The sequence below is a fragment of the Galeopterus variegatus genome, unplaced genomic scaffold (assembly GCF_000696425.1).
Source record: "Galeopterus variegatus unplaced genomic scaffold, G_variegatus-3.0.2 Scaffold883, whole genome shotgun sequence".
Lineage (NCBI taxonomy): Eukaryota > Metazoa > Chordata > Mammalia > Dermoptera > Cynocephalidae > Galeopterus > Galeopterus variegatus.
Genome location: NW_007726994.1, coordinates 513,941 through 539,461, shown reverse-complemented (window position 1 = coordinate 539,461; position 25,521 = coordinate 513,941). Strand labels below are relative to the sequence as shown.

At 33.7% G+C, this 25,521-nt stretch overlaps 1 protein-coding gene across 2 annotated transcripts in view; it reads right to left on the bottom strand.

The window, feature by feature from the left end:
• Nucleotides 1-25,521, bottom strand: part of PSMD14 (proteasome (prosome, macropain) 26S subunit, non-ATPase, 14) — a 96,472-nt gene that overhangs the window by 38,437 nt on the left and 32,514 nt on the right. For both annotated transcript variants that reach the window (XM_008573164.1, XM_008573163.1), the window contains exons 4-7: nt 6,989-7,060; nt 6,586-6,705; nt 3,865-3,935; nt 2,711-2,861 (exon numbers count right to left, since the gene is read on the bottom strand). In XM_008573164.1, coding sequence (XP_008571386.1) covers nt 2,711-2,861; nt 3,865-3,935; nt 6,586-6,705; nt 6,989-7,060 — 414 coding nt within the window. The remainder of the gene's footprint in view (nt 1-2,710; nt 2,862-3,864; nt 3,936-6,585; nt 6,706-6,988; nt 7,061-25,521) is intronic.

Here is a 25,521-nt window from a genome sequence, read left to right as displayed (position 1 = left end):
CTTTGGCACTCACTTTTCATTCCTGAATTACCCTAATTACTTCATTCATAATACTCTAATATTAAAAATCTAATAAAAAATTTGATTTCTAAAGTTTTACAGACCTGGATTTATATCCTCGTTCTGCTGCTTACTTATGGTCTGATTTGGGCAAAATAATCTCTTTGACCCTAATTTTTTTTTTAACTATTTCATTGATAATATGTAATAATAATAATAATAATAATAATAGTGCCTATCACTAGGATTACAGTAAAGAATAAATTAGATAAGTGAAGTGCTTATTACCACAATACCTGGCAAACAGCAATTATTCAATAAAGATAAAGGTAAGCTTACTCTGAATCAATTGAGAAAGAATCCATGCTTATCTCATCACTCAAAAACAGAAAGATAATATTGGAATTTATAAAAATGAAAATATAAAAGTATACAGGAAAGAGGTTTAAAAAGAAAAGTGAACAGAGACCCGACTTACATCATTTACATATAGATTGCCATTTTAACTTTCGATCTAATCATTGCCATACCAAATATTTTGACAGCTTTGATAAATCACATGCAGGGAATGGAGAGGGAGAGTCCCATGCTATTCTTCATTTTTATAAGTTTATGTTCTTATGTTTAATCATTTAACTAGAACATTCTGGCCATGGATTTATTAGTATTTAATTTGGTTCACAGTGTTCAGAGGTCTTGACACTGAAAGAACCATAAATTAAAATCAAATTCAGACACCTTATAGGTGAAGTTGCATTACTGACAAAGAACTGGATCCTTATTTCGGGTGATAGAATTGGATGAATTTATATGTTAGATACAATAAGCGATGTGAATCATCAATGACAGATATTTATACTAATTTTTTTCCAAAATAGTTTTCATGACATATGAAAATAGTGATACATATTATTTCATAAAGTAATTTTATATATAACATTTTTTAAAAGCCATATTTAACATTGCCAACAGTCATATGACACAAGTAATTTTTAAATGAAATTCATTTTTAATATGAATTACAATTAATTAGAAACAAACAATGCAAATACCAATAATATACAATACTTAAACTAGGTTTGGAAACTAAAACTTCCATTCAAAATATTACAACAAAATAGAACTCAACTCTAGTTATATTTACAATTAAGCTTCAATTATTACTTGTAAATATTGTGATGGTTGGGCTTTAACAAATAATTGTTATATTTCTAAAATAATAATTATTACTTGAATTACTTATGAGTCAAATATCAGAGAGTTAAACTTAAGTATTATACTGTACTTTAATTCATAAAACTAATAAAAATCAAGGATTTCAACTCCTTTTATCTATATCAGTTAAATAACAATACATTTAGTAAAAAAAAGAAGAAAAAGAGTAAATAAATTAAAATATGGGCATACAGCAAGAATCAGCACTTATCCAGTCTGAATTGTCTAGTATATCAGTTTCTATTATTATTGTTTTTGTGGACAGTTTCTGCCTTGAAAAGCTATATCACATCTAATAAGATCATAATTTAGAGAAGACCTCAATTTTTATATATCATAATAACATGATATCAGAAAACATTCAACTTCAAATTCATGACAGATAAAAACTCCATGTTTTAACAGCCATGTTTAGTTTGTTTGAGCTGGTGAGCAGATGTAAATGTAATCTGCACTGCTATCAAACTCCAGGTCTGATAGATATCAAGTTAATATTTATTTCTAAGTGCTCTAAAAATTATTTGTAAAACCTGCATAAAAAGGATTTCATAAATGTACTGTGATTTTATTTTAACAATTATTCTGCACTACAATGCAAGTACATGCTCAAACAAGACACCTCAGCAGTGTTTTAAAGCAGTAACCACCTAGCCAATTTCTGTATGTTCTGTAGTTTTTCTAATCCACTCTCCCTGTGGTTGAGCAAAATCGAATTGCCTCTCACATTTGCAGACAGCTCTGTGAAGGTGATAATAGAGCTGCTCCCTGCTGTCATGAGGCAGGAAATAGGAAAATGGCATATGGGGCTAGAAAGAAAGAAAGAAAAAAAAAAGAAAGAAAGAAAGAAAGAACGAACAAAAAAAAAAAAAAAAGAACTAAACAAGAACAAAAGAGATTTCAACAAAGAACAGCTATAATCCAATATGCTTTGCAAGTTAATCTCCTTTCAGAATCACTTAGCATATTTAAGCATTCATCTGTGTCCTCACTCCAAAAAATGTGAATAGTTGAGACCAAATCTTTGGGGCAAGTTTTCGTTGTCTAAAATATTTGGAACATACAACTCCAGAATATGTCCTGCACAATGTTTGCAAATCAGAGCCTTTTAAATGGATTTTTTAAATGTGCTTATTCCAAATTCACTATTTGGAAATAAAGGTACAGAAATGTTTATTAAAATATTAATAAAATGTGTATAGTAGGCTTTTAGCATGGTTTAACAGTCCTAATTTTATAAAATTTAAAAAATTTAAAAATAAACATTCATAATGATGAGACAATAGGTCATTAAAGTAGAAATAAATCTCTAAATAGTAAATTGCTGATAATACCAAGACACATTTATCGACTTGTACAGTTTCTTGTTTGTTGTTTTAAGTAAACATTGGTTTTCTGTGTAATTCAGAATCCTGCTTTAAACAAAATGGGTTTTTACCTAACATATATGTAAACAGAATGTGGCAGTAGATGGCAATAAAGATAGAATCTACTCTACCTTTCCTTTTACACTCTGAATGGGATCCACAACCACTGCCACAGCTCTCTCCGACAAGGCTTCAAAGCTCTGCTGAGTGTTGATATCCACACCAGAAAGCCAACAACCAAAGCCAGGGTGACTGTGATACCAACCAACAACCATCTCAGGCCTGAAACAAAGAGGGCATTCAAATGCTCAGAACAGAACAAGTAATACATTTATGATATGAAAAGAAACAACACACTAACGGGGTATAAATTAAGAAGAGATGAAAAACACACAGGTGTGAAAAAGCACCATTAGGAACACTGAAATCATACACCATATTATCCAGAAAACATGGAAATGAGTAAGTGTGACAAAGGAGTGCTATCATTAAGAGATGCATATTAGCAGTGGTAGATAAGGCTTTCAGTTTTTCACCTTGTTACCACACTTTCTCAGAGCCAGTTTTTACCCTTTCAGCATTCAAGTAAATATCTACTCTTTAACTCCTTAGCTCTGGGAGTTAGATTTTCCAGACACAGAGTACATTTCTAACAATGGACATCAGGATCCACTGTTGTGAAAGGATTAAATATCAATTAAACCAGCAGTAGAACTAGGAACTCAGTCAAAAACCAATTTGCACTGTTCTGCTCAGCTGCTGAGCCTTTTGCTAACATTAATTTTGAAGTTTTTTCTACAGTAGAAGAATTTGAGCAAGAGAATGACAACTATTGAAAGATTTAGTCTGAGGAAAAAAATTTAAGAATATTTGGATTCTACTTTCTCTGTTTTTAAAACTCATGTGCCTACAAATGTAATTAAATATTCAGAATCACATTCAGTTGCAACTCTCAAATATATGGAATGTGAAAACTCTTTCAGTTATAAGTGGTAGATGGTAACCCCATATGCTAAACAGAGAAAAACTATGGCCCAAGCTTACTATGTGACATGTCAAGAATTTTAACATGAGGAAGTTCTCTGATTGGAAATGTCTTTGATTGCAGAGGAAAGAGATACTAGACAGGCAGGCAGTGGATAACACTGATACAGATAGATATTTTTATATCAAGTACATGGGTTTTTTTTTTTCTAGGAATAATGTTCATAAACACCCATACTTTGAGGTATGTTTCTAAAAATATTTCCCGTTATTTCTTTAAATAATCATTTAAAATACTTACCTTCCTGTCTGCTTCAACATATCCAACATTTTGGCTTGGAACACTGGATCAACTGCCTCCACACTGACACCCTAGTTCAGAAGGAAAGAAAAATGCTTAGCTCTTATAACTTTGAAAAAAAAAGCATCTTTATATTATGATGTAAATAACAAAAAGCTACGCCTATGTATGTTATTTGGGAGGAACCAAAATCATTTTATAGGTTTTGATACGTACTCAAGTCAGTTATAAACCTTATATCAATAAAGCCTATAAAATTGTCAAATACCAAACTGCTGTTAGCTAATGAGTTAAAACAACTTTCAAGATCCTTTAAGAGTTTATGGCCATTGCTATGTATGTATTTACCAGAAATGCCAAATGAATGAACCAACCATAACTTTAGGTTAGATCTGTTTAGGCAAGCATACTGCCTAATGCCATCCTCTGATAACTGGTAAGGACTACAACTCTTCCATCCCATCCAAAGTTCTACAACTACTCAGCTATTACAATGAAACAACCTCAAGTCTTTTTTTTTCCAATAATGTAAACATTTCAAAGAAGGAAGATAATTTATTGCCTCAAACATAAAAGCAATCACAAAAAACTCCCCACTGGAGACGTCAGTAACCAAATCTCTTAAATGCTGCATTATTTTGCTAGTTCAACTAAAATAAGATTTTAGAACATGGACTAATAAACAGGGGTCATATCCTTTCTCGGGTGATAGAACACTGGTATTATATACTATAGTATATTATTATATATTATATATGGCTTCCCTTTAATACCAGGAATCTAAATCTAATCTACTTAAACAAACCAGTTAACATAAGCACTTCTTTCCCACCAAAACAAACAGTATACTGATAATTCCAATTACATCCTTAAGAATAGGGTATTCGGGCCGGCCCGGTGGCGCACTGGATAGTGCGCCGCTTGGGAAGCGCGGCGGCGCTCCCGCCCGAGGGTTCGGATCCCACATACAGACCGGTTCCCACTCACTGGCTGAGCGAGGTGCGGGAGCAACACCGAGGGTTGCGATCCCGTAGCCGGTCCCGGTCCGGTACGGGGGCAACACTGAGGGTTGCGATCCGTTGCCGGACACGGAAAAAAGACAAAAGACAAAAGACAAAAAAAAAAAAAAAAAAGAATAGGGTATTCAATCTGCTGCCTACAGTATAATTCCAATAGAGAGTGTATCCTTAAGAACAAAGGTATGCAATCTGCTGTCTACAGGCTAAGAACGGCTTTTTACATTTTAAAAGGACTGTTTTTTAAAAAAGAATATGCAACATAGATATGTCTTTACAGAAAGTTTGCTGACTCTTGTGACAGAAGAAAAACTTTTTAATTCTACGTAGAATGAACATGGGGATCAAAATTTTCTATTTTATATTGTAAAACAAGCATTTACATGAAAATAATGAGATTAAAGCTCAAGAAGCATTTATTATAATGGTTATCTACATAAGGACCACACTCAACAGAAATAAGTTAATTTTATTAAGTGTTTTATATATTGACATGAAAAATAGATACAAGTAATAATAGCCTAAGATTTAAATGCAAATCTTTAGTTAATATGTAGAGTGTTTCTCTATATCCAAAAGTACAAAATAAATACAATTAATAACCAGGTGGACAAAATTAGTAAATCCAAATTAGTCTACCTCAACAAACATTTAGAAAAAAAGTTGAGTGTTTCTCCATATTTTGCATTATTTACAAATATATTGCATTCTGTAACAATTACTCTAAAATGCTTATTCATATATATAGAATTACTTAAAAATACAATTTGTTCTCTAGTGTCTACCCTATCAAAGTAAACTCATAGAAAGAAGACTCAAATAGAACATCTTTATGACAACAATTCCTTTAAGACAGGTATCTTACAAGGCACAGTAAAAGAAATGTTGCATTATCAGAGAAAAAACATATATCAGAAAAACAGACACACTATCTTTTAGGCAAACAGGCAAGAAGGATATGTGTTATTTTTTTAAAAGGTAGGTAGCATGGTTATTGTTTTGGGGCCATTTTCTTTCAATCTAAATGCACACGGTTCTAGGTAAGTCCAATGCATTAAACAAAAAGGCAAAACAAAATAAACAAAAAACTTTTAGGAAGAACAATACACGCTAAACAGGTAGCGTAGATGGCTTTCAAAATATGTATGGTCTAGGGTTCACATAAATGAATTACCATGCCTAAGCAAAAAGAACGAAGGTTCAATATAGGGTTTTTGTTTTTTTGTTTTTTTGTATTAACAACCTAACATTTTTTAATAGTAAAAGCTTAAAAGTCATTCATCAGCATATACAAAACATTAAAAAAAGAACGTATTTCAAAACAATGGGAACAAGACAGTAATATATGTGAATTAAAAATCTAAGTAAGAGTCTCTGAAATCTTTTGAACCAAGCGTTCAAACTAACCAAACTACTACCTGGCTATTATAGGGTAACTAATTTTGAAATACAGTATGTTATGCTAGTTAAAGCTGTAGGAATGAGTAAAGAAATTTAGCATTAGCGTCATTCAGTTTGTATACTATAAGAATTCATGATGCATTTAAAAAATTAATAATTCAATACAATCTAGAAATTACTATCATTAATCTTATGATTATTTTTTCCTATTGGAAAGAGAAAATATAATATGATGAAAGTTATTTGCATAGGAAAAGAAAAAAAAACACATTTACTTGCAGCAGGCAACCATAAAAGTACTCACTGTTCCTGACTGTGGCATAGCAAACACATCAATCACTCTGACGGTGTAATCATCAACAAATTCTCCAAGCATCAGACCCATAACTTCCATCGGAACTCCAGCACGGCCATGTTTTAACATCTGTAAAAAAGGAAAATACATGAACACGAAGTGCATTTTTTGAGACCTTTGGTCCCTTTGATTCTTTTTTAATAACCTAATTTTGTTTTGGTACAAATAAAATATTCTGTTTTATAAGTGTACTTAAAATAATAGCTTATGTCTGAGAGAATTAAGGCAGCAAATATTCCAAAGTAAAAGATACAGTGAGAGCAACAGAGATCTCCACACTTGATCTTAGCCGAAAGGCGGAGAAACAATGCAATGGAGAACTCTACAGCAAATAACTCCATTCATTACTTACTTTTAACAGTGCCAAGGAAGAGATATAGACTTGTTCTGCTGTGTCCACTGCAGGAGCATCTGTAGGTGGCCCCTAGAAAAAAAGTACATTAATTATTATAAACACAGTTTATGAGTTTAAATTTAAAGTTACATGTCATATAAACTTGACTGTTATTAAAAAGTTCTGGAAAAACATGTCAAGTGTCCTTTATTCCATTATAACATGTTTGCAAATATCAAACCTGCAGAAAACAGATAAAACTTAGTACCGAGACAAGTTTCCAATGGATATAAAGCAGAAGTCTCAGCAATGCTAGTCTACTTTGGCTATGCACCAATGAGCCACACATCCTACCACAACATGAATGTAAAATGCTGCTGGCTAGCATGATTAACTAACGGAAGGACTAACATATTCTCTGAGCTTTTTGATATTCAGCTAAAGAAAGCACGTTAAGATAGGGACTATGGGATCATTTTGCAAATTCATAGGTTTTGTTGGGGGAAGGGGGAAGAAGACTTCTAATCCCTAGATGAAAGAGCTGTGAACAACATACTCTGCACTTCACCTTATGAAATTGTTCCCCTCCTCCTAAACAACAACAAATTTAACATAATTGCTCCAGGTGTGAACAAACTAGTTGAGACAGGTGTAGCTAATTGGAAAATAATTCCAAAATCCTGACCACTACCTTTAAAATGAATATTACTATTAATCTTATTATAGCCTAAGGAAGATAGTATGTTTCTCCGTAAGGATTATATCTCCTTTATGAAAAAAAACAAACATTTTTGACTATAACATTCAGCTGCACACAGCCACTTATATATAATCCTTACCCTCAAGATGCCTACAATCTCATAAATGTGATTCTGACCCAATTTGCATAGAGAAAATTTCTTGCTTTTTAATACTGGCCAATCTCGGAAATTACAATGAGATGTGACTTACAATTTCCAGGTTCCATTTTGTTTAAAGTTCCGTTCCCTGGCAATAACTCTATTACAAATTACATAAGAAACATGTTAGCTATCCAAATTGTAAGTCAATGTATTTGCTCGCCTTTGTGTTTTTATTTACTGAAATTAAACAATTACTTCACTCATTACATTCCACACTTACAGGTCTATATGTACTTTGTATATCTTCTTGTCTATTTATATGTTAAATTATGTGATTTTGTTTTGTTTAAAAGCTCATAACATCTACTGGAAGCATTAAGTATAAAAAGTTCTAGAATAAGTTTTCTCTAAATACACGAATCACACACAAAAATTTCCTCTTTTTATTTACTTTTCTAGACAGTGGCAAGAAAAATCAAGCCCCTCAAATTTTACTGTTAATAATAAATGCCAGGCAATGAAGTTAAAAAATGGTCAAATCCTTCATCTATTATTGCCTAATACAGCTTTATTGTTTTCAAATAGATAAGAACATCTTTCAGAACGAAAACTCTGCAGTAGGCTAAATTACTATCAGGCCAAAACACTTGCTGAAGACATCATGTAAAATATAATTTTAGGGATATGATAATTTTATTAATTTAACTATGATAGATTAGAAAGATTAAGTAAAAGATGAAGCCAGTAGTAAGTTAGTTGTGATGAGAGGTTTTGGAGAATACTTTAAGGTTATGATAATGACAAAGTTTCAGACAGAAAGAAGGAATAAGTTCTGGTGATCTAATAATGCACAGCATTGTAACTATAGTTATAATAATGTATTATATATTTCAAAATAAAAGAGTGGATTTTAAATGTTCTCACCACAAAGAAATGATAGATAGCTAAGGTGATAGATATGTTAATTAGCCTTATTTGATCATTCCACAATGTACAGGCGTATCAAAATATCATAATAACAACCTACAAATATATACAATTATTATTTATCAGTCTTTAAAAACAAAACCTTTTTTAAAAAAAGGTTAGGATAATGAACACTGTATTCATAAAATTATTCCTGGATCCAGAGCAACTTAAAAAATTTTTATATGGAGAAATAATATAAACTAGTGTAGACTGTAGTTATTAATACAGCCTTTCCCAACTTGCCAGAAAGTATTTATTTAGAAAAAAGGGGGAAATAAAACATCACACCATCACCAAAATGTGTTACTGACAGAATCCAGAAACTATTTCTGCCATCAGTGAAGGAAGAAATACTCTGTTTTGTTCAGCATTACATATAACCAGTACCTACCAAAGTGCCTGACACACAGTAAGAACTCAATAAGTACCAGATGAAAGAATGAATCAATAAATTAAGGTACTCCAAGCCAATTGAACAGAAAAGAAAAATACCCACCAATTTACCCTGTGAGAGAGGGAGCAAGCCACATGCAAGTAAGTGAAAAGATCTTAGCTACTTTCTCACAATCTATTTTCTTCTGGTTCAGAAACATACTAACAGCAAGCTATGTACTGAGAGAAAACCATACTGCTGTTTCTTTATTGTATGGGTGCTATTTTTGAGATAGCAGCCAGTGTTATTTCCTGTTGCCCCTTTCACCTCCATTACTACTGTTTCTTGACCTCCTCAGAGACTAAATTTCCAAGATGAAAACTTGGCAAGAAGTAGAGAAGGGTTGGTAGCAGTGAACCGCATTCTGAGAGAGAGAAAACTCATGTAAAACACTGTCTATGGGACAGATATTAATGACCTCAACTAGCAGTGAGTAATGTGAGACTGTTTTCTACATACTCACCTGTTCAGAATAACACACAACCAGACAATGTAGAAGAAAACCCCATTAAAGACCCTGGAAACTGAGCTCAAAGAGGTATGTGAGAACTTGTACATAAAGATGACCTAATTAGCCCCCAAAATGAAGAAAATGTGGAGCTATGGACAATCTACATTCATTGTTTTCTGGCACTCCAGAGGAACAGCATTCTGATGATGCAAAGAGAAGAAAGTCATCTAAAAAAAATAGGAATCATGAACAAAATTTCAGAAAACTACTTGGAACCAGTAGAATGCAAGAAGGTTTCTTATCTTTGAAATAGAAAGTTAGAGGACAGACCAAAATGAAAAGATTAAAAATTAAGAATTAAAATCACACCAGGAGAAACAAGGGTAAAAATAACTATGACAAACGTAGTTCAGTGATACAGAATATAAACTTTAGAAGATATCCTAGAATATAGAGTAAAAAAATAGAGATGAAAACTATTAGAAATATAATGAAATTGGAGTACAGAGAAAGGAATTCGAAGCTAAAAAAGTACAGTTGTTTCTAAGTTAAAATAAGAAATAGAGAGAGTCAATAAGAAAAGAAAAAGCTGAGGAAAATTTTCTTGAATTAAAAATCTTCGACTTTTGGATCATCTAATGTCAAGCAGTATCAATGAAGAAAGCACTATATCTGAAAATACTTAGCTAAATCTTCTTTACATGAATAAAGCAAAACATCTAAAACATACAAGTAGAAAAACCAAAATGCCTGCAGGAAAAAAATGTAATACAGATTGACTATTGATTTCTTCGCAAAATTAAATGATAAAAAACAACGAAGTTTCAGAGTTTTATGAGAGAAACCTGAGTGTCAAAAAGTTTATACTTGGTCAATTTTTAAAAATGTTTGACAGCCCACAAATACATTACTAAACATAGGAGAGCTCAGAAAATATATTTCCATATATATTCCTTGAAAGAACTTCTTGAGTAAATGATCCAGTTGAGCATCCCACCCCCCCAAATAAAAATTAGAAGCTAAAAAATGTAAAAGCAATTATATAAAAAAAATCTGTTAAGACCATTGAATACCGTTAAAAATAAAGATAGATCTAAATAATATAAATAACTGAGGCCCCAACCCACAATTATTATCCAAGTAACTGCATAGGTAGGGGAGATAAATGAAGTATACAAAATTCTCCATCTTACATAAGGAGGGGGAAATAAGAGATCTAAGTGATGACTTTGACTATTGTAGAAATGTGGATTAACAATTTTTGAACAACTTTAAAGTAACCAGCATAAAAATTAAAACACAATACAGACCGTACCAAGTCACTGGAGAAAAAAAAAAGCAAACACAACACTAAACAATAAAACAAAGGTAGGAAACCAAGAAAGGAGAACAACAAAAATACCAAACAACATAAGGTAAAATCAAATATATTGGTTATATATATAAATGGATTAAAGTTCCTTGTTAAAAGATAAAAGCCTCTCATAATGAGTTTAACATGGAAATTCATGTATGTGCTGCTTTAAAAATAACAATTAAAAAAAACACAAAGATTGAGCAAGCTTTGTCAGTCAATGACATACCTACATTTCTGAAGCCAAAGACCACTATGGTTCACTCACCTTGACTTCAGTGATGTAATACATTAATATTTCCCAGTATTAAACCACCTTTGTACTTCTGGGATAAACTGTTCAAGTCTGATTAACTATTTTTCTATATACGGTTTTTGTTTCTTGTGAGATTGGCCTGGCATTTTCTTTTTCTCTGTGATATTTGTTAGGTTTTGATATCATTATGCTTGATTTATAAAATAAACTGGAAAACTTTACAAGTTTTCTAATTACAAAATTTTCCATTTTCCAAGTTCTAATAATGTATGTGTGTGTAAAAAATTATCCATGTCTTTAAAATTTGGAAGAGTTCATATTAAAACATTTGGCTCTCAAGCTATTTTTGGAGCTAATTATACAACTTTTAGGTTACCTATAGTTGAAACTAGATATACTATTATATTGCAAAAAGTTTCATTTTATTTAGATTTCAAAGTTATCACCATTGAACATATTCTATTTTAATTCTTCACTTTTTTCTTTTCTTTTTTTTTTTTTTTCGTGTCCGGCAATGGATCACAACCCTCAGTGTCACGCCCGTACCGGACCTGGCCCGGCAACGGGATCGCAACCCTCGGTGTTGTGCCCGCACTTTGCTCAGCCAGTGAGCGGGAACCGGTCTGTATGTGGGATCCGAACCCTCGGCGGGAGCGCCGCTGCACTCCCAAGCGGCGCACTGTAGCAGTGCGCCACCAGGCCGGCCCATTCTTCACTTTTTTCTGGTTTAATAATGGAAGCATTTAAAACTAAATTTGCTTATGTTATACCACCACCCGCATGGATTAAAGAGTAACATCTTTTTAAAAAATCAATGCATAACAAAAACTATGCTAAAAACATTGGTGAATGTCTATCTGATGTGGGTAAAGAAACATTTTTTAGGTACAAACCCAACTGAACAAATAAAGGAACTAAAATTGACAACACAGTCTAAAATTTCTGAATACTGAAAAAATTAAAAAGCAAAACACCCTGAAAAAATAGCTGTCATATTTATGACAAAAGGTTAATATACAGGTCAACTAAAAAATACCAAAAACACAATAGAAACATGGGCAAAGAGACTAATTACATGAGAAACACATGATAAAATAAATACAAAAATATTCAACCTCCCTAGTTGACCTTCTTTAGTTAAAGAATTGCCAATTAACACATAAGACATTGTGGGTTTTTTTAAATTTAAAAAAAAGCTTTTATTATACCTCAAAGAAGATATAATAAAAGAAATACGGTCAGCTCTATTGTTAGAAATGTGAACTGGTATAATCTATCAGAAAAACAAGGAACAATGTATATCAAGAGGCTTCCAACTGTACAAACTTTTTGACCCACTTTTTATTCCTAGTAATTATTTGAGTAAATAAGGAGAGATGTTTGCAGGAACCAGAACATTCATGACAGTTCTTTTAATAATTCAAAGAAACCCTAGAAACTTAACCTATAATTAAAAAATATTGTTGAAAGCCCCTTTCTGTGAGATCTCTTATGGCTCCAACCATCTTAACCAGCAATATAACCTTAAGTTGAAAAATAAGTACCCTATTCTGCTGCTATACTGAATATTTTAATTTACAATCTTGAAGGAATCCTCTCCTAACATAAAAAGAAAGGCAATGTTGTGGAGAAAAGGGAACCCTTGTGCACTGTTGGTGGGAGTGTAAATTGGTTACAGCCATTATGGAAAACATTATGGAAGTTCCTCAAAAACTTAAAAATAGAACTACCATATGACTCAGCAATTCCTCTTCTGGGTTGTCAGACAGACAGAGTTTAGACTAATAGTTCTCCAAGTATAGTCCTTGAACCAGTCCCATAAGAATCACCTGGGGGGGCTGGCCCGTGGCTCACTCGGGAGAGTGTGGTGCTGATAACACCAGGGCCATGGGTTTGGATCCCTGTATAGGGATGGCCGGTTGGCTCACTGGCTGAGCGTGGTGCTGACGGCACCACGTCAGGGGTTAAGATCCCCTAACCGGTCATCTTTAAAAAAAAAAAAGAATCACCTGGGAACTTGTTAGCAATGCACATTCTTACTGAATCAGAAATTCTGGGGGCAGAGCCCAGAAATCTGGGGTTTGAAAAAGTCTTCCAGGTAATTCTAACACTCACTAAAATTTATGAACCACTGATTTAGGCTACATAATGTGTAGAACTATGAGCTATTGGGAAGAAGCTACAGAGACAGGGAATTTGGGTTTAATATCAGAAAAACCTTATATTGATTCAAGCTATCTAAAAAAGAGTTAATGAGTTCTCTGTAATTGGAGTTAATCACACATAGCTGTTCAATTTGGCAAAAATGTTATAGAAAGGGTTCAAACATTTGATGACCAATTAAATTGGAAGCTATTTTTATGTTCTCCACAAGCTTACTATCAGCATCATATTGTCTCCCAAAGGAGACATCTCAAATTCAGTGTTCAAAAATCAAACTGACCATGTTTCCCTACAAACTAACCTGCCCAACTTATCATTCTAATTAATATCTTGAGTATCAAACCAGAAATCTAGGCAAAATTTTTGTTGACTCTCTCCTTCAGTCTCACATTCAATATATCACCAAGTTTTATCAATTCTTTGTTATTCTGCAACATGGCAGAGATTTAAAAATTTTTTGAGAAAGAAACTGCAAAAATATACCATCCAAAGAGTTCATTCCTAGTCAAGTAAGTTCAGAATATACTATCCACCCTAGCCCAGAAATTTATGTTGTATGTTAGAATATTAAAGGATCTAAGAAAAATCCTAGGGTAGAGAAAAAAATCTGTTTATCTTTAACCTAAAGTTTTCCAAATCATTCCATGGGCCACACAGTCCTATCAGAGAAAATCTGGAGTTTCTTTTTCACACTCTGAAAAATATATCATTTTTTTCAAATGTGTGGCAGAGATAATTCCCAGGCTACAAATAATACTTAAGTATTTCCCATGTGCCTAGCACTTTAGTTGTGTGGTTAAACAGAAGGCATCAAGAAGCTTGTGAAGTAGTCAAAATATACACTGGCATAGATCACAAGGCTAAAAATTATTACAACCAGGACTAAAATGCAATTTCTGACTTCTAATAATGTGCTCTTTCCACTACAGCATACCATCCCATTTTCTGATGCCCAAATCTACTTTTATTCTGTGATCTTAGTTCCTTTTCATTGTTTAGAATTCTAGAATCCTCTGCCACCTGGAGCTATTTTGTATTAAAATAAAAAGAAAATTTGGGATGTTGTTCCTATTCAAAAGTAGTTAGTACAATCATTAAGAACAGGAAACACTTCAGTGCTTCACATATTTTCTGAAATCTAGATGGGCACATTAGGCTACGCAGAGCAAAATGCACTACTGGATTTACGTGTAACACAGTATATATGCTAATAACAAAAACAAAAATATGCCTTTTTATTAAAATGTATTCTGGGTAATTTAAGTCACACAAGCATTTGGGATTTTTTTTTTCTTTGCAGCTGGCCAGTATGGGTATCCAAACCCTTGACCTTGGTGTTACAAGGCTGGGATTTTTGATTTTTTTAATCACAGCATACAAATGATAGAAAAATTTTTTAAAAGGCAAGCACAGTTCTCAAACATATCACCTGTTCAAAGAATTAAATCATGGTTGTATATATGTAAGCATATAAAATTATTTGAGTATTACTTGAATGTATTTTAAAGAACAGAGTAAATATAAACAACAATAAAAAGTGGACACTAATTCATTACAGAAGCAGAGGTCTCAAATATGAAGAATTTTCAAGATACTTCATTTACTAGGTGGCTATACCCTAGGCAAATAAAGATATTGAGGTATAGCTCTATTTCAAATATTAAATAACTTAAGGGAAAAAATAGCATGAATCAGGAGATTCAATGACGGGAAATGTATAGAGTAGGAATGGTCAGGATAATGAGGTGGTAAGGACCACAGAGTCAGAGTCTCAGGACTGTGAGGTGCCACTCAGCAGAACAGACAAAACGGTTTTTACGCCTTACCCACAGAAAGTTTCCAAGTCCCTTTAACTACCACTGCCCTCATGTCTCATTTCCTATCCTGTGACTTTAATGAGAAATGAAAGATTTCACAAGAAGAAACTGATACAAACTGTATTCTCAAGTTAGAATTAACTATTGTTAGGCTAGGTTTACACTCAACTAAAATGGACATATGTGATCACATAGGACAGATTATACATGTCTCATTCATAAAACTAAAAAAGACCTGAATAGATGTACAGAATGTGAATCACTTCAGTCATCTTTCATTTATTGAGAACTTGTTATGTTTAAGAAACTAAGCTAAATGCTGGGTAAACAGGTAAAAAAAAATACTGTACAATGATATAAATCAAATTAAAACCTGGCCACCAAACACTTCTTTAATTTTTTTTAATTGGGTTAGGCTGTTACTATTGTAATTATAAATAGTAATGAAAAAATGTTCTTCTTTCTGGTGCTTAATCAACAGCATAGATCTAAAATTATCAGTTTATAGTGTGTGTGAACTATTCAAGTTAACTCTGCTGACCTTATAACAAATATTTTACCACCAACAAAAACAGAAAATCGTTTTTAGAGGTTGAATATGATGTAAGTTAAACTTCAAGGTGCTTTAATAACGACTACTAGTATAACTGAAGGCACTGGTGTAAGTAAAGTGGTACTTAAGAAAAAAATGGAATACTGGTCTATATTTCACGCAATTCCACTATAAAATAAAAACACACACATCAGTGACAACAGATTAAGTAAAATAAGAAAAAACTGAATGTTCTACAACTTTATTGTTAAAACCTAAATGAATGTTACCATTTGAAGACTGGAATATGATTTACACTTACACATTTCTGTAAATAACACAAAACTAAAATGCACACATCCCTCATAAAAACAAGAAATTGAAAGAATTACTTTTGCTGTATAAATCCTCAATACTCAGTTCCTACAGGCAACTTCGCAATCACTTACGTAAGTCTGACTCTAAAATAAGGTTGTTTTAAAAGGGGGAAATCCATACCTTTAAAATTAGCTAAAAGTATACACCAAGTATCTAACAGAACTGTAGGGTAATCAGGTCAGCCACAGGCACAAGCAGTGTGCACAGCCTTTACTCACACAGGAAAATCTAACTAGTGATATAAAATCCGTTATGGACTCCACAAAGGCATCAAACTTACCTCTGTACAATGAGTTTTGATCTGCCACATTTAGTAGAACAGAAATTATCACCCAGGTCCACAAACTTTAATTGTAGTTAAATTGAATGAGACATGGGTTGTTGTTTATTCCATTTAGGTTAAAATCTGATCCAGCATAAATAGCTGTGACTTTTACTTGGGTAGCCCTTGTTGAATAAGTGTTAAAAAAAAAAAAAAAAAGGCATTTGCCATTATAACAGCATAAAAACTAACGCCTTAAAGTGTTACCTACTCAGGCCTTTTAACAAATTTGTTAACACTATTAGTTATATTACTCCACCTTTCTCTTAGTGTGAACTGGTATCAATTATTTAGCCAATCTTATTATGTTATTAAAATACCTGCTGATTAAACATGAACCAAAGTGTCACTTAAAAGAAATGTAAAATAAATAGTACCACTGAACTGCAACACTCCAAAAATATCTAAAAATAAAACATTATTTTGGGAAATGACATTACACACTTCAAAAGAAAGTTGCTCTAATATTAAAATATCAGACAGGACTTATTTTTATGATGGCTTTTTAAAGGTGCATATTTGGTCCTGCATTTCAGAATTATTTTTTAAAGTCTGTTAAAATACATTTTTTTTTAACAAAAAGAAAATAGTCGTTACTAACAAAGGAAGGCGATTTAAAGGGGAAAGAAAATCCTAAATATATAATATATTGAATAGCTGACAGAAAATAATTCTTAATTTTATGGTATCCAATATAACCCTCAACAAATTCTATCATAAAATTTAACAATTTGATGAAACCACCACTTTCAGTTTCTTCAAGTAAAACCTCCCTTTTTTTAAAAAAAAAAAAAAGCTGAACACAAGAGAAGCAAATTCAAAAATATACAAATAACTATATTGTTTATCTCTTACCCAGCAAGGTAAGAAACAACCTTTTAATACTTTAATTTTGTGAGTATTAAACAACTAGTGTGAAAAACAAGCTGCATGTAAACTATTTCTACTGCCTGAGCTTCAATGACTAGCTGAGGCAACCTGTTATAGGAGGTGTTAATTGGCAATAGGAGTACAAGTCAGAATCACGTTCCCCATCGTCCTAACCCAGCAAGGCTAGGTCATTAAAGTGGAAATGAATTCTTTCATGTCGACTTAACCCTTTCAGTGCAAGATTTCAGCTGTTTTCTCTCAATTAATTTAAAAAACTTGTTACTTTTTAGAGTTAAAAAAGTGTTCCAAAAAAAAGGGGGGGGGGGGAGGTCCCTTGGCTGACAGTTCCAACAACTGTATTATTCAGAAGAGAAGAGAGCAAGTTAATTGCAATGTAATACTGCAACTCCCCCCTCTGAAAAACATATAAACTAATTGTATTTGCTTATTTTAACACTGGAAAGAAGATATAGAATTTAGTGTTTAGAAATAGCTCAGAACCATTTAGCCACATAGGGTTTCAATTTACATTTCTGTTTGAGTAGCCAACAACTGTCCCATTAATCATCTTAACCTTGGGATAGAGTAGTAGTAATTTTTTTTTCCTCATGATGTCCATGCAAGAATTCTCAATATAAAAATGTTTTGAAATATGTTTGAGTTAAAACACCCTTCTAAGTATGTTTCATTATTCTGATAAGGTGCACAATCACAGCATATCTTGATGAATGGTTGCCAAAAAAAGCCAAAATTCCTTTTATGGCATGATCTCAGAGGTTTCCAGATGGCACATTAATTCTTTATTTAAAAAAAAAAAAAAAAGACAAATAGAAGAAAAGAAAATAAGAATGGAAATGTCAAAATAATGATGCATTGCTTTTCAAATGCTACATCTATAAATACTGATATTTCCATATATTTTAAGCATTATAGGAATCTAAACTCGATCATATTCTAAATATTACCATTAAAAATTAACGTACTATACTGCATTTTTCATCTGAGTAATCTTGAAAGTATTAACTTTAATAAAAGCTCACAATATCAGAGGAAAAACTAAACATTAAAAAACCTATCATACCTAAAACTATAAATAATTCCCAACATGACAGTGGAGACATGATATCAACCACTGTTGAAATTTAGCTGAGTAACTACAATCATCAATTAGGTTTATTTTTTAGAAACTTGATTAGCAAGGGCTGAGATGATGAGAAATACACTGGTTCAAGGATGTCAGAAAATGGGAATTTTACTACATTCCCACACCATACTCTATATCCCTTTCCTTACCTCATCCACCTCCTTCTCTCAAGACCTCCAATTGTTTGGCAAACTCAGTTCCTGCCTCTCTGAAAATTTTCTTTCCCTAGGCCAACTGAGCTCCTCCAATATAGCAAACCTAAGTGGCCACTCTAGAACCAATATTTTAAGGATACAAAAATTTCAATGGGCTGTGCGGCAAGGCAACGTAATAGCAGCAGAAAGGGGGAAATGACATCATTACCTGGTTATAAAGAGACGTAATCAAAGTAACATAAGGGCTTGAATTAACATAAATGGATTGAATTATGTCCCCACAAAACTATTGAAGCTTGAATTATGTCCCCAAGTTTTATGTATTAGAAACTTAGCCCCCACTGTGACTGTTAAGAGGGTGGGAAATTCTATTATGGTAATTGAAAGGTGGAGCCTTGATGAGGTGATTGGATTGTAGGACCATGCTCAAGTAAATGGATTAAAAATGGTGGTCAGGGGCGTGGTTCTGAGGGCTCTAAAAGGAGAGTCTGTTTCTCTCTCTCTCTGCTCTCTCTGCTCTCTCTGCTTCCACCATCTTGCAATGTGAGGCCCCTGGGTCACTGTCACCATCACCAGATAGACTTTGGACTTCCCAGCCTCAGAAACTATAAGCAATAAATTTTGTTTTTCTTATAAATTACCCAGTCTCAGATATTTCTGTTATAGCAACACAAAACAGACTACTACAACTGTGACATTTCTTTCCCTTTAAGACTACCATTGATATTCACTTTGAAACAATTTTCACCTACTTAAAAATGTGTGTGTATGTATGTGTGAAATATGCTGTGAGCACCAATCGCTCTAGATATCTATGAACTCTGTCTCACCAGAACAGGGACTGACTGTCCCCGACTCTGGGTGACTATCACTCGGTTCCATTGCAATGAGAAAGGAGCAAGCATAATGCTTGACTACCTTTTTTATAAAGAAGCATCATTCACAAGATCAGTTCAAAGTTCAGAAACCAGAAGATAACTACAAACACTTAGGATAGCAAAAACATGCTGTCATTTATGACTAAAAATAGGGGCTCAGAATCAAGCTGACCCTGAATGTCCAACAGAACATTAATGTATCAGAATTATTCTAAAATAGACCTTACAACTAGCTTTAGAGTTCTTATAGTCACCAGTGGCCATTTCTTAAAATACTATTCAACTATAGCATTACGTATTTAAATGACAAAACATGTAGAATACAATCAGCCACAAATGAATTGGTTATTTCAGGAGGTACCACAATTTGTAATTCATTAATTAGCCCATCTTCTAAATTATACTATGCAAAGCCATACATGAAATATTACATATACATACATACACACATACAAAGAACACATATTTTTGTTTATTCACTCAACAACCACAAACTTCAGTACCCATATGCTATTCCTGACTACACAAAAGTAGGCAGGTCCCTGCCCTTCAAAGGTTTACAACACAGAAAGCAGGCCAGAAAGAAAATAATCTGGGGATTAAGTGCAAAAATAGAGGCATGTATAGGGAGCACAGAAGTCATAGCAACCTATTTCATAAAATCTTCCCTTACGCTAAGAATTGAAGAATATGTAGGCCTTTTCCAAGCAAAAAAAAAAGGGGGGGGGGAATGGGCAGGAGGGGAAAGGCATTCCAAGAAATGACACACTAAAAGATACAAAGACATGAAACAGCAATCACCCTGCACATTACCATTCAAAGTGTTTTAAACAATAAAATGGGCTGATTAAAGCATGGATTCCTAAGAAGTCAAACCTGAGTTAATACTGCTTCAATTTCAATGGGTGTTTTCTTGAGGATGTGACTTTTTTAAAAAGGTCATCTTTAAAAGTAGAAGTACATTTTCATATCCACATTTTTGCCTTTATGAAAAATATTCAACACTTAAGAATAGAAATCAAACACTTTGGAGTTCTCTGACATCCCTAAAAGAAAGACACAGTTATAAGGCAATACTTGAAGGATAAAATGATGTGTTCTTCCATACAAATGTTCTTAGGATGTAATGGGATTTCACTATTGTGATATAAATTATCGCTTTAGTTTATAGAGTTTGTACACTGTATTACATCTAACCCACAGTCTTGAAGCCAGGTTATTTCTCTTTAATATATATTTCTGAGAACAAAATATTCTTTCCAAGAGTAATATTATAAAAGGCTGATTATCTGACATCCAAGCAATGGGCACCACTGGAAGAGAAGACAGAGTTCAAGGCTGAGATTAGCTGGATCACTGATCAAAGGAGCTGAAGGTTAAATAGATGTTCGTGAGATCAGCTGCTGGAGCCACTAAGCAGCCATAAAAACAGGGCCCTGGAGGTGTTAACAAAGAATACTAGTAATCTTGCCTGCTTGTGTATATCTTGCTTTATATTTTTGTATTTTGCTTTATTCTTCAAACGGTATTTATCTCATCTAATGAAAGAAGAGAAAGACAAATGAACAATAAATAGGAAAAACAGAGCACCATACAGAGGAGAGGGAATCCAAAAATGGGTGAATGTGGGAATGGCTATCAGGAAAAAAGGGGGAAAACAGACTTGGGAAACCTTCTGTGTGGCACACTCTGACATGCTCTAAGTATAACAATTAGATGTGGTGTCAGTCTTTAAAATGTAGTGTAGAAGACAATACACAAGTAAATATAAAAATGAATATATGACTGTAATTAGGGTTTGGTACCAAATAATAGGAAAGAGAATAAGCCTTGGGGATATAAAAAAAGCAAGGCCCTATTTTCAAAGAGTGTCCCCAGAAAGCAAATAAGCAATGACCATGTAAGCCAGTGGTTCTTAACTTGATCTATACCTCACAATTGCACAGAGAGCTTATAAAATTCAGATGCCTAGGCCCACCCCCAGAGATTACGATTATTCTGTCATGAGGCTCAGGAATCTTTTTTTTATTTTTTAGCTCCCCAAGTGATTATTAAGTACAGCCAAGGTTGAGAACCACTGTTGTAAACTTACAAAGCAAAGGATTTCATTATTGTAAAGATAATGTAATGGCTGGGATGAGTTTGCCTGGCTGGCTGGCTACAAATTCCAGAGATCTAGGACCCATTGCCAAACACATCAAATTTTCTACTACTACAAGATTTTATTACAATTTCAACTCCGTGCAATAGAGGTTTTACAAAATGTCACAGAAGTACAAAGTAGGTGTACCACACCAACAAAACCGCATTCTGATGATTAACTATAAATGTATTTATGTGGACATGAAATCCTTCTATAACTCATTTTAACCAATTTTGTTTTTACTCTTATTGGAAATGATCTGAGACCTCCTTTCCTTTCTATTACCTTGATTAATCAAGACCAAATCTTACAAAATTCAAAGTTAAGTCAACACAGTTGTAATAATATTACATCTAGTCTGTCCGCAAATGTCTAGTTAGTCCCTGCCCAAAGAGGAACAATTTAAGACTATCCAAAACCATTAAAGTAGTCAGTTATTCACTCAAACATCATTACAATTAGTCTTAGTAGGACTAGTTCACTTCCTTCTCATTATAAATTACTGAAGTTCTTCATCCCAAATAGTATTGCCAGAAAAAAATACCTGATACCAAGTTAAATTTGAAATTCAGATAAATGACTATTTTTAGTAATACGTCCCACACGATATTTGAGACATACTTATACAATCATGCTTAACGATGGGGATAAATTCTAAGAAAGGCATCATTAGGCGATTTCGTCATGTGAACATCATAGAGTGTACTTACACATACCTAAATGGTATAGCATACTACACACCTAGGCCATTCGGTATATAGCCTGTTGCTCCTAAGCTACAAACCTGTTCACCATGTTACTGTACTGAATACTGTAGGCAATTACAACACATTGGTGAGTATTTGTGTGTCTAAACATATCTAAATACAGAAAAGGTACTGAGTTACACTACAATGGCACCAGGAGATAGGAATTTTTCAGCTCTACTGTAATCTTATGGGGCCACTGTAGGATATGTGGTCCATTAACAACAGTGGCCCCATAAGATTACAATGAAGCTGAAAATTCCTATCCCCAGGGCTGGCCTGTGGCTCACTCGGGAGAGTGTGGTGCTGATAACAGCAAGGCCACAGGTTTGGATCCTATATACGGATGGCCGGTTAGCTCAATGGGTGAGCGTGGTGCTGACAACACCAAGCCAAGGGTTAATATCCCCTTTACCGGTCATCTTAAAAAAAAAAATTCCTATCCCCCAGTGACATCACAGCCATTATAACATTATAGTGCAATTACTTTATTTTTTATAAATTTAATGTTGCCTAAGTGTACAGTGTTTACCAAGTCTACAGCAGTGCACAGTAATGACCCAGGCCTTCACATTCACTCACTACTCACTTACTGACTCACCCAGAGCAACTCCAGTCCTGCAAGCTCCAGTCATGGTAAGTACCCTATACAGATGTACCATTTCTTTAATCTTTTATACCATATTTTTACTGTGCCTTTTTTGATTTCTAGATGTGTTTAGACAAATACTTACATTGTGTTACAACTGCCTACAGTATTCAGTACAGTAACATGGTGCACAGGTTTGTAGCCTAGGAGCAACAGGCTATACCATATTGTCTAAGTGTATATAGTATGCTGTACCACCTAGGTTTGTGTAAGTACACTCTTATGTTTGCACAGCAACAAAATTGCCTAACAATTCATTTCTCAGAATTTATGCCACATGACTGTATTACTAAACATACCAATGCTTTTTTCAAATTCCGTTACCAGTTCTTTGTCTTTAAATAAGCACTAGTTTTAAGGCGAAAGCACCCTTGCCAAATGGACATTCACAATTCCCTCTTATGAAAAGAACACAGACTAAATTTACAACTTAATCATATATATACATATTTTCATTCTTGTTGAAAATTAGTATCTACTTTGAAATATCTTCTCTCTCCATATGCTAAAATAATCATTCATTAACTGACAAATACATCTTTTACTTTAGGCAGGAAAACATTCTCAGTTTCAGAGCACACCATACTTGTATACAAGTCCTGCTGGTCACTCCAATCTCTCCGCCTAGTCTAGCTGATAGTGGACCTTCCTCTATTGCATGAGCAGTGCTGCTTAGCTGCCCTGGATTTTCTCTGCTACAACTCTTCTCAACATGTCTTTAAGTCTCCATTAAGTCAAACACTCTGTAGGGCTTGGCATTCACCTGTTTGTAACTTTGCACAGCAAGTGGGTCAGTGCTCTGCATACTGTATCTGTTATCTGATGGAATATTTCAATAGAAAAGTCAAAAAGTTTAGAGAAGCCTACTGACATTGAAAGAATTCCACTCTAGAGAAAGATTACCAAACACACACAAAAAAGATGCTCAATAAATAACTCTTCAATTTCTTTATGAATAAGTGAAATTTAAGCTTTTATTTTTAACTCTATCTCACCCACAAACATGCCAAGCAGGCATTCTGTATTAGTCCATTTCTGTTGCTTATAATAAAATATCTGGAACCAGGTAAGTTATAAAGAAAACAAAACTGATTGCTTATAGTTTTGGAGGTTGGTAAGTCCAAAATTCAGGGAACCCATCTGGTGAGGGTCTTCTTTGGTGGTGGCCTTACAGCAATGCAGGGGTCTCACATGGCAGAAAACAGCACAGCAGAGAGAGAGAGACTTTCATGTGCTCTTCTTTTAAAGCCCTCAGAACTATGCCCCTGACCACCTTTATTAATCCATTCACTACATCATGATCCTACAGTCTAATCACCTCTTCAAGGCACCACCTTTCAATCACCGTAATAGGATTTCCCACCCTCAACAATTACAGTGGGAATTAAACTTCTAATATATGGATTTTGGGGGGGCACAATTCAATCAATCCATAGCATATTCTGATGCCTCTGTGAGCAAGGCACATATGAAAATGCCAAAGGCAATCCCTTGCAGGTGTGGTCTCCATTAAGAACTTTAGATCCCTTCTCTCAGAAGGATAAGTATACCCAAAAGGCAAAGTAAATGAGAGGCTAGAAAAAAGGGAACTATTAGGGCTCAAACCCTACTAAGAGAACAAGAGACTGAGATAGTAAACCAATTAGGCAGCAGACTGGGCACAGGGGCCATCTACTCAGAGAGCTGATCTGTCATAGGCCTAAGAGTAAAAAATTGCCTCTCTCTGAGTGAGAGAACAAAGGAGGCAAGTATGTGAGCAGTAGAGAGGAAGAAAGAGCCAGGTGTCAACCACCCACAAAGTGAACAATTGTTTTTCTCTAACCACTATTATTTATTTCTCTTAAAACTTATTATAAAATATTTAAGAAATACAAAAAGGTCTAATGAATAATACAATAAACTCACTACCCAGCTTATGAAACAGAACATTACTAAAGCAGTTGGGTTGAAGCTCCAGTGTCCTTTTTCCTAATTGATTGCATCTTTATACCAGATGTAGCCACTATTCTAATTTTGGTGATTATTATGCATTTCTTGATACTTTTACTACATAAGTACGCATGGGTAATATACAGTATTATTTTGAATATTTCAAGATTGTATATAAAAACAATCATATAGACTATATTATCCCTCTACTTGCTTTTTCCTTCATGTAAGTATGAATTAATCATGCTGATATGTGAAGATCACTCACTCATTATCATTGCTTTATAAAATTCCACTTTTAAGCACAATTATATACACATTCTCCTACTAATGGACAATGTGGTTGTTTTCAATATTTTTATATTATAAACTACGGACCAGCAAACTACAGCCTGTGGAAAAACCAGCTGACTGATTTCTTAAAAAATATTGGTGGGAAACAGCAGACCCATTCTTTTTTTTTTTTTTTTGGCAGCTGGCCAGTAACGGGGATTGAACCCTGGACCTTGGTGTCATCAAT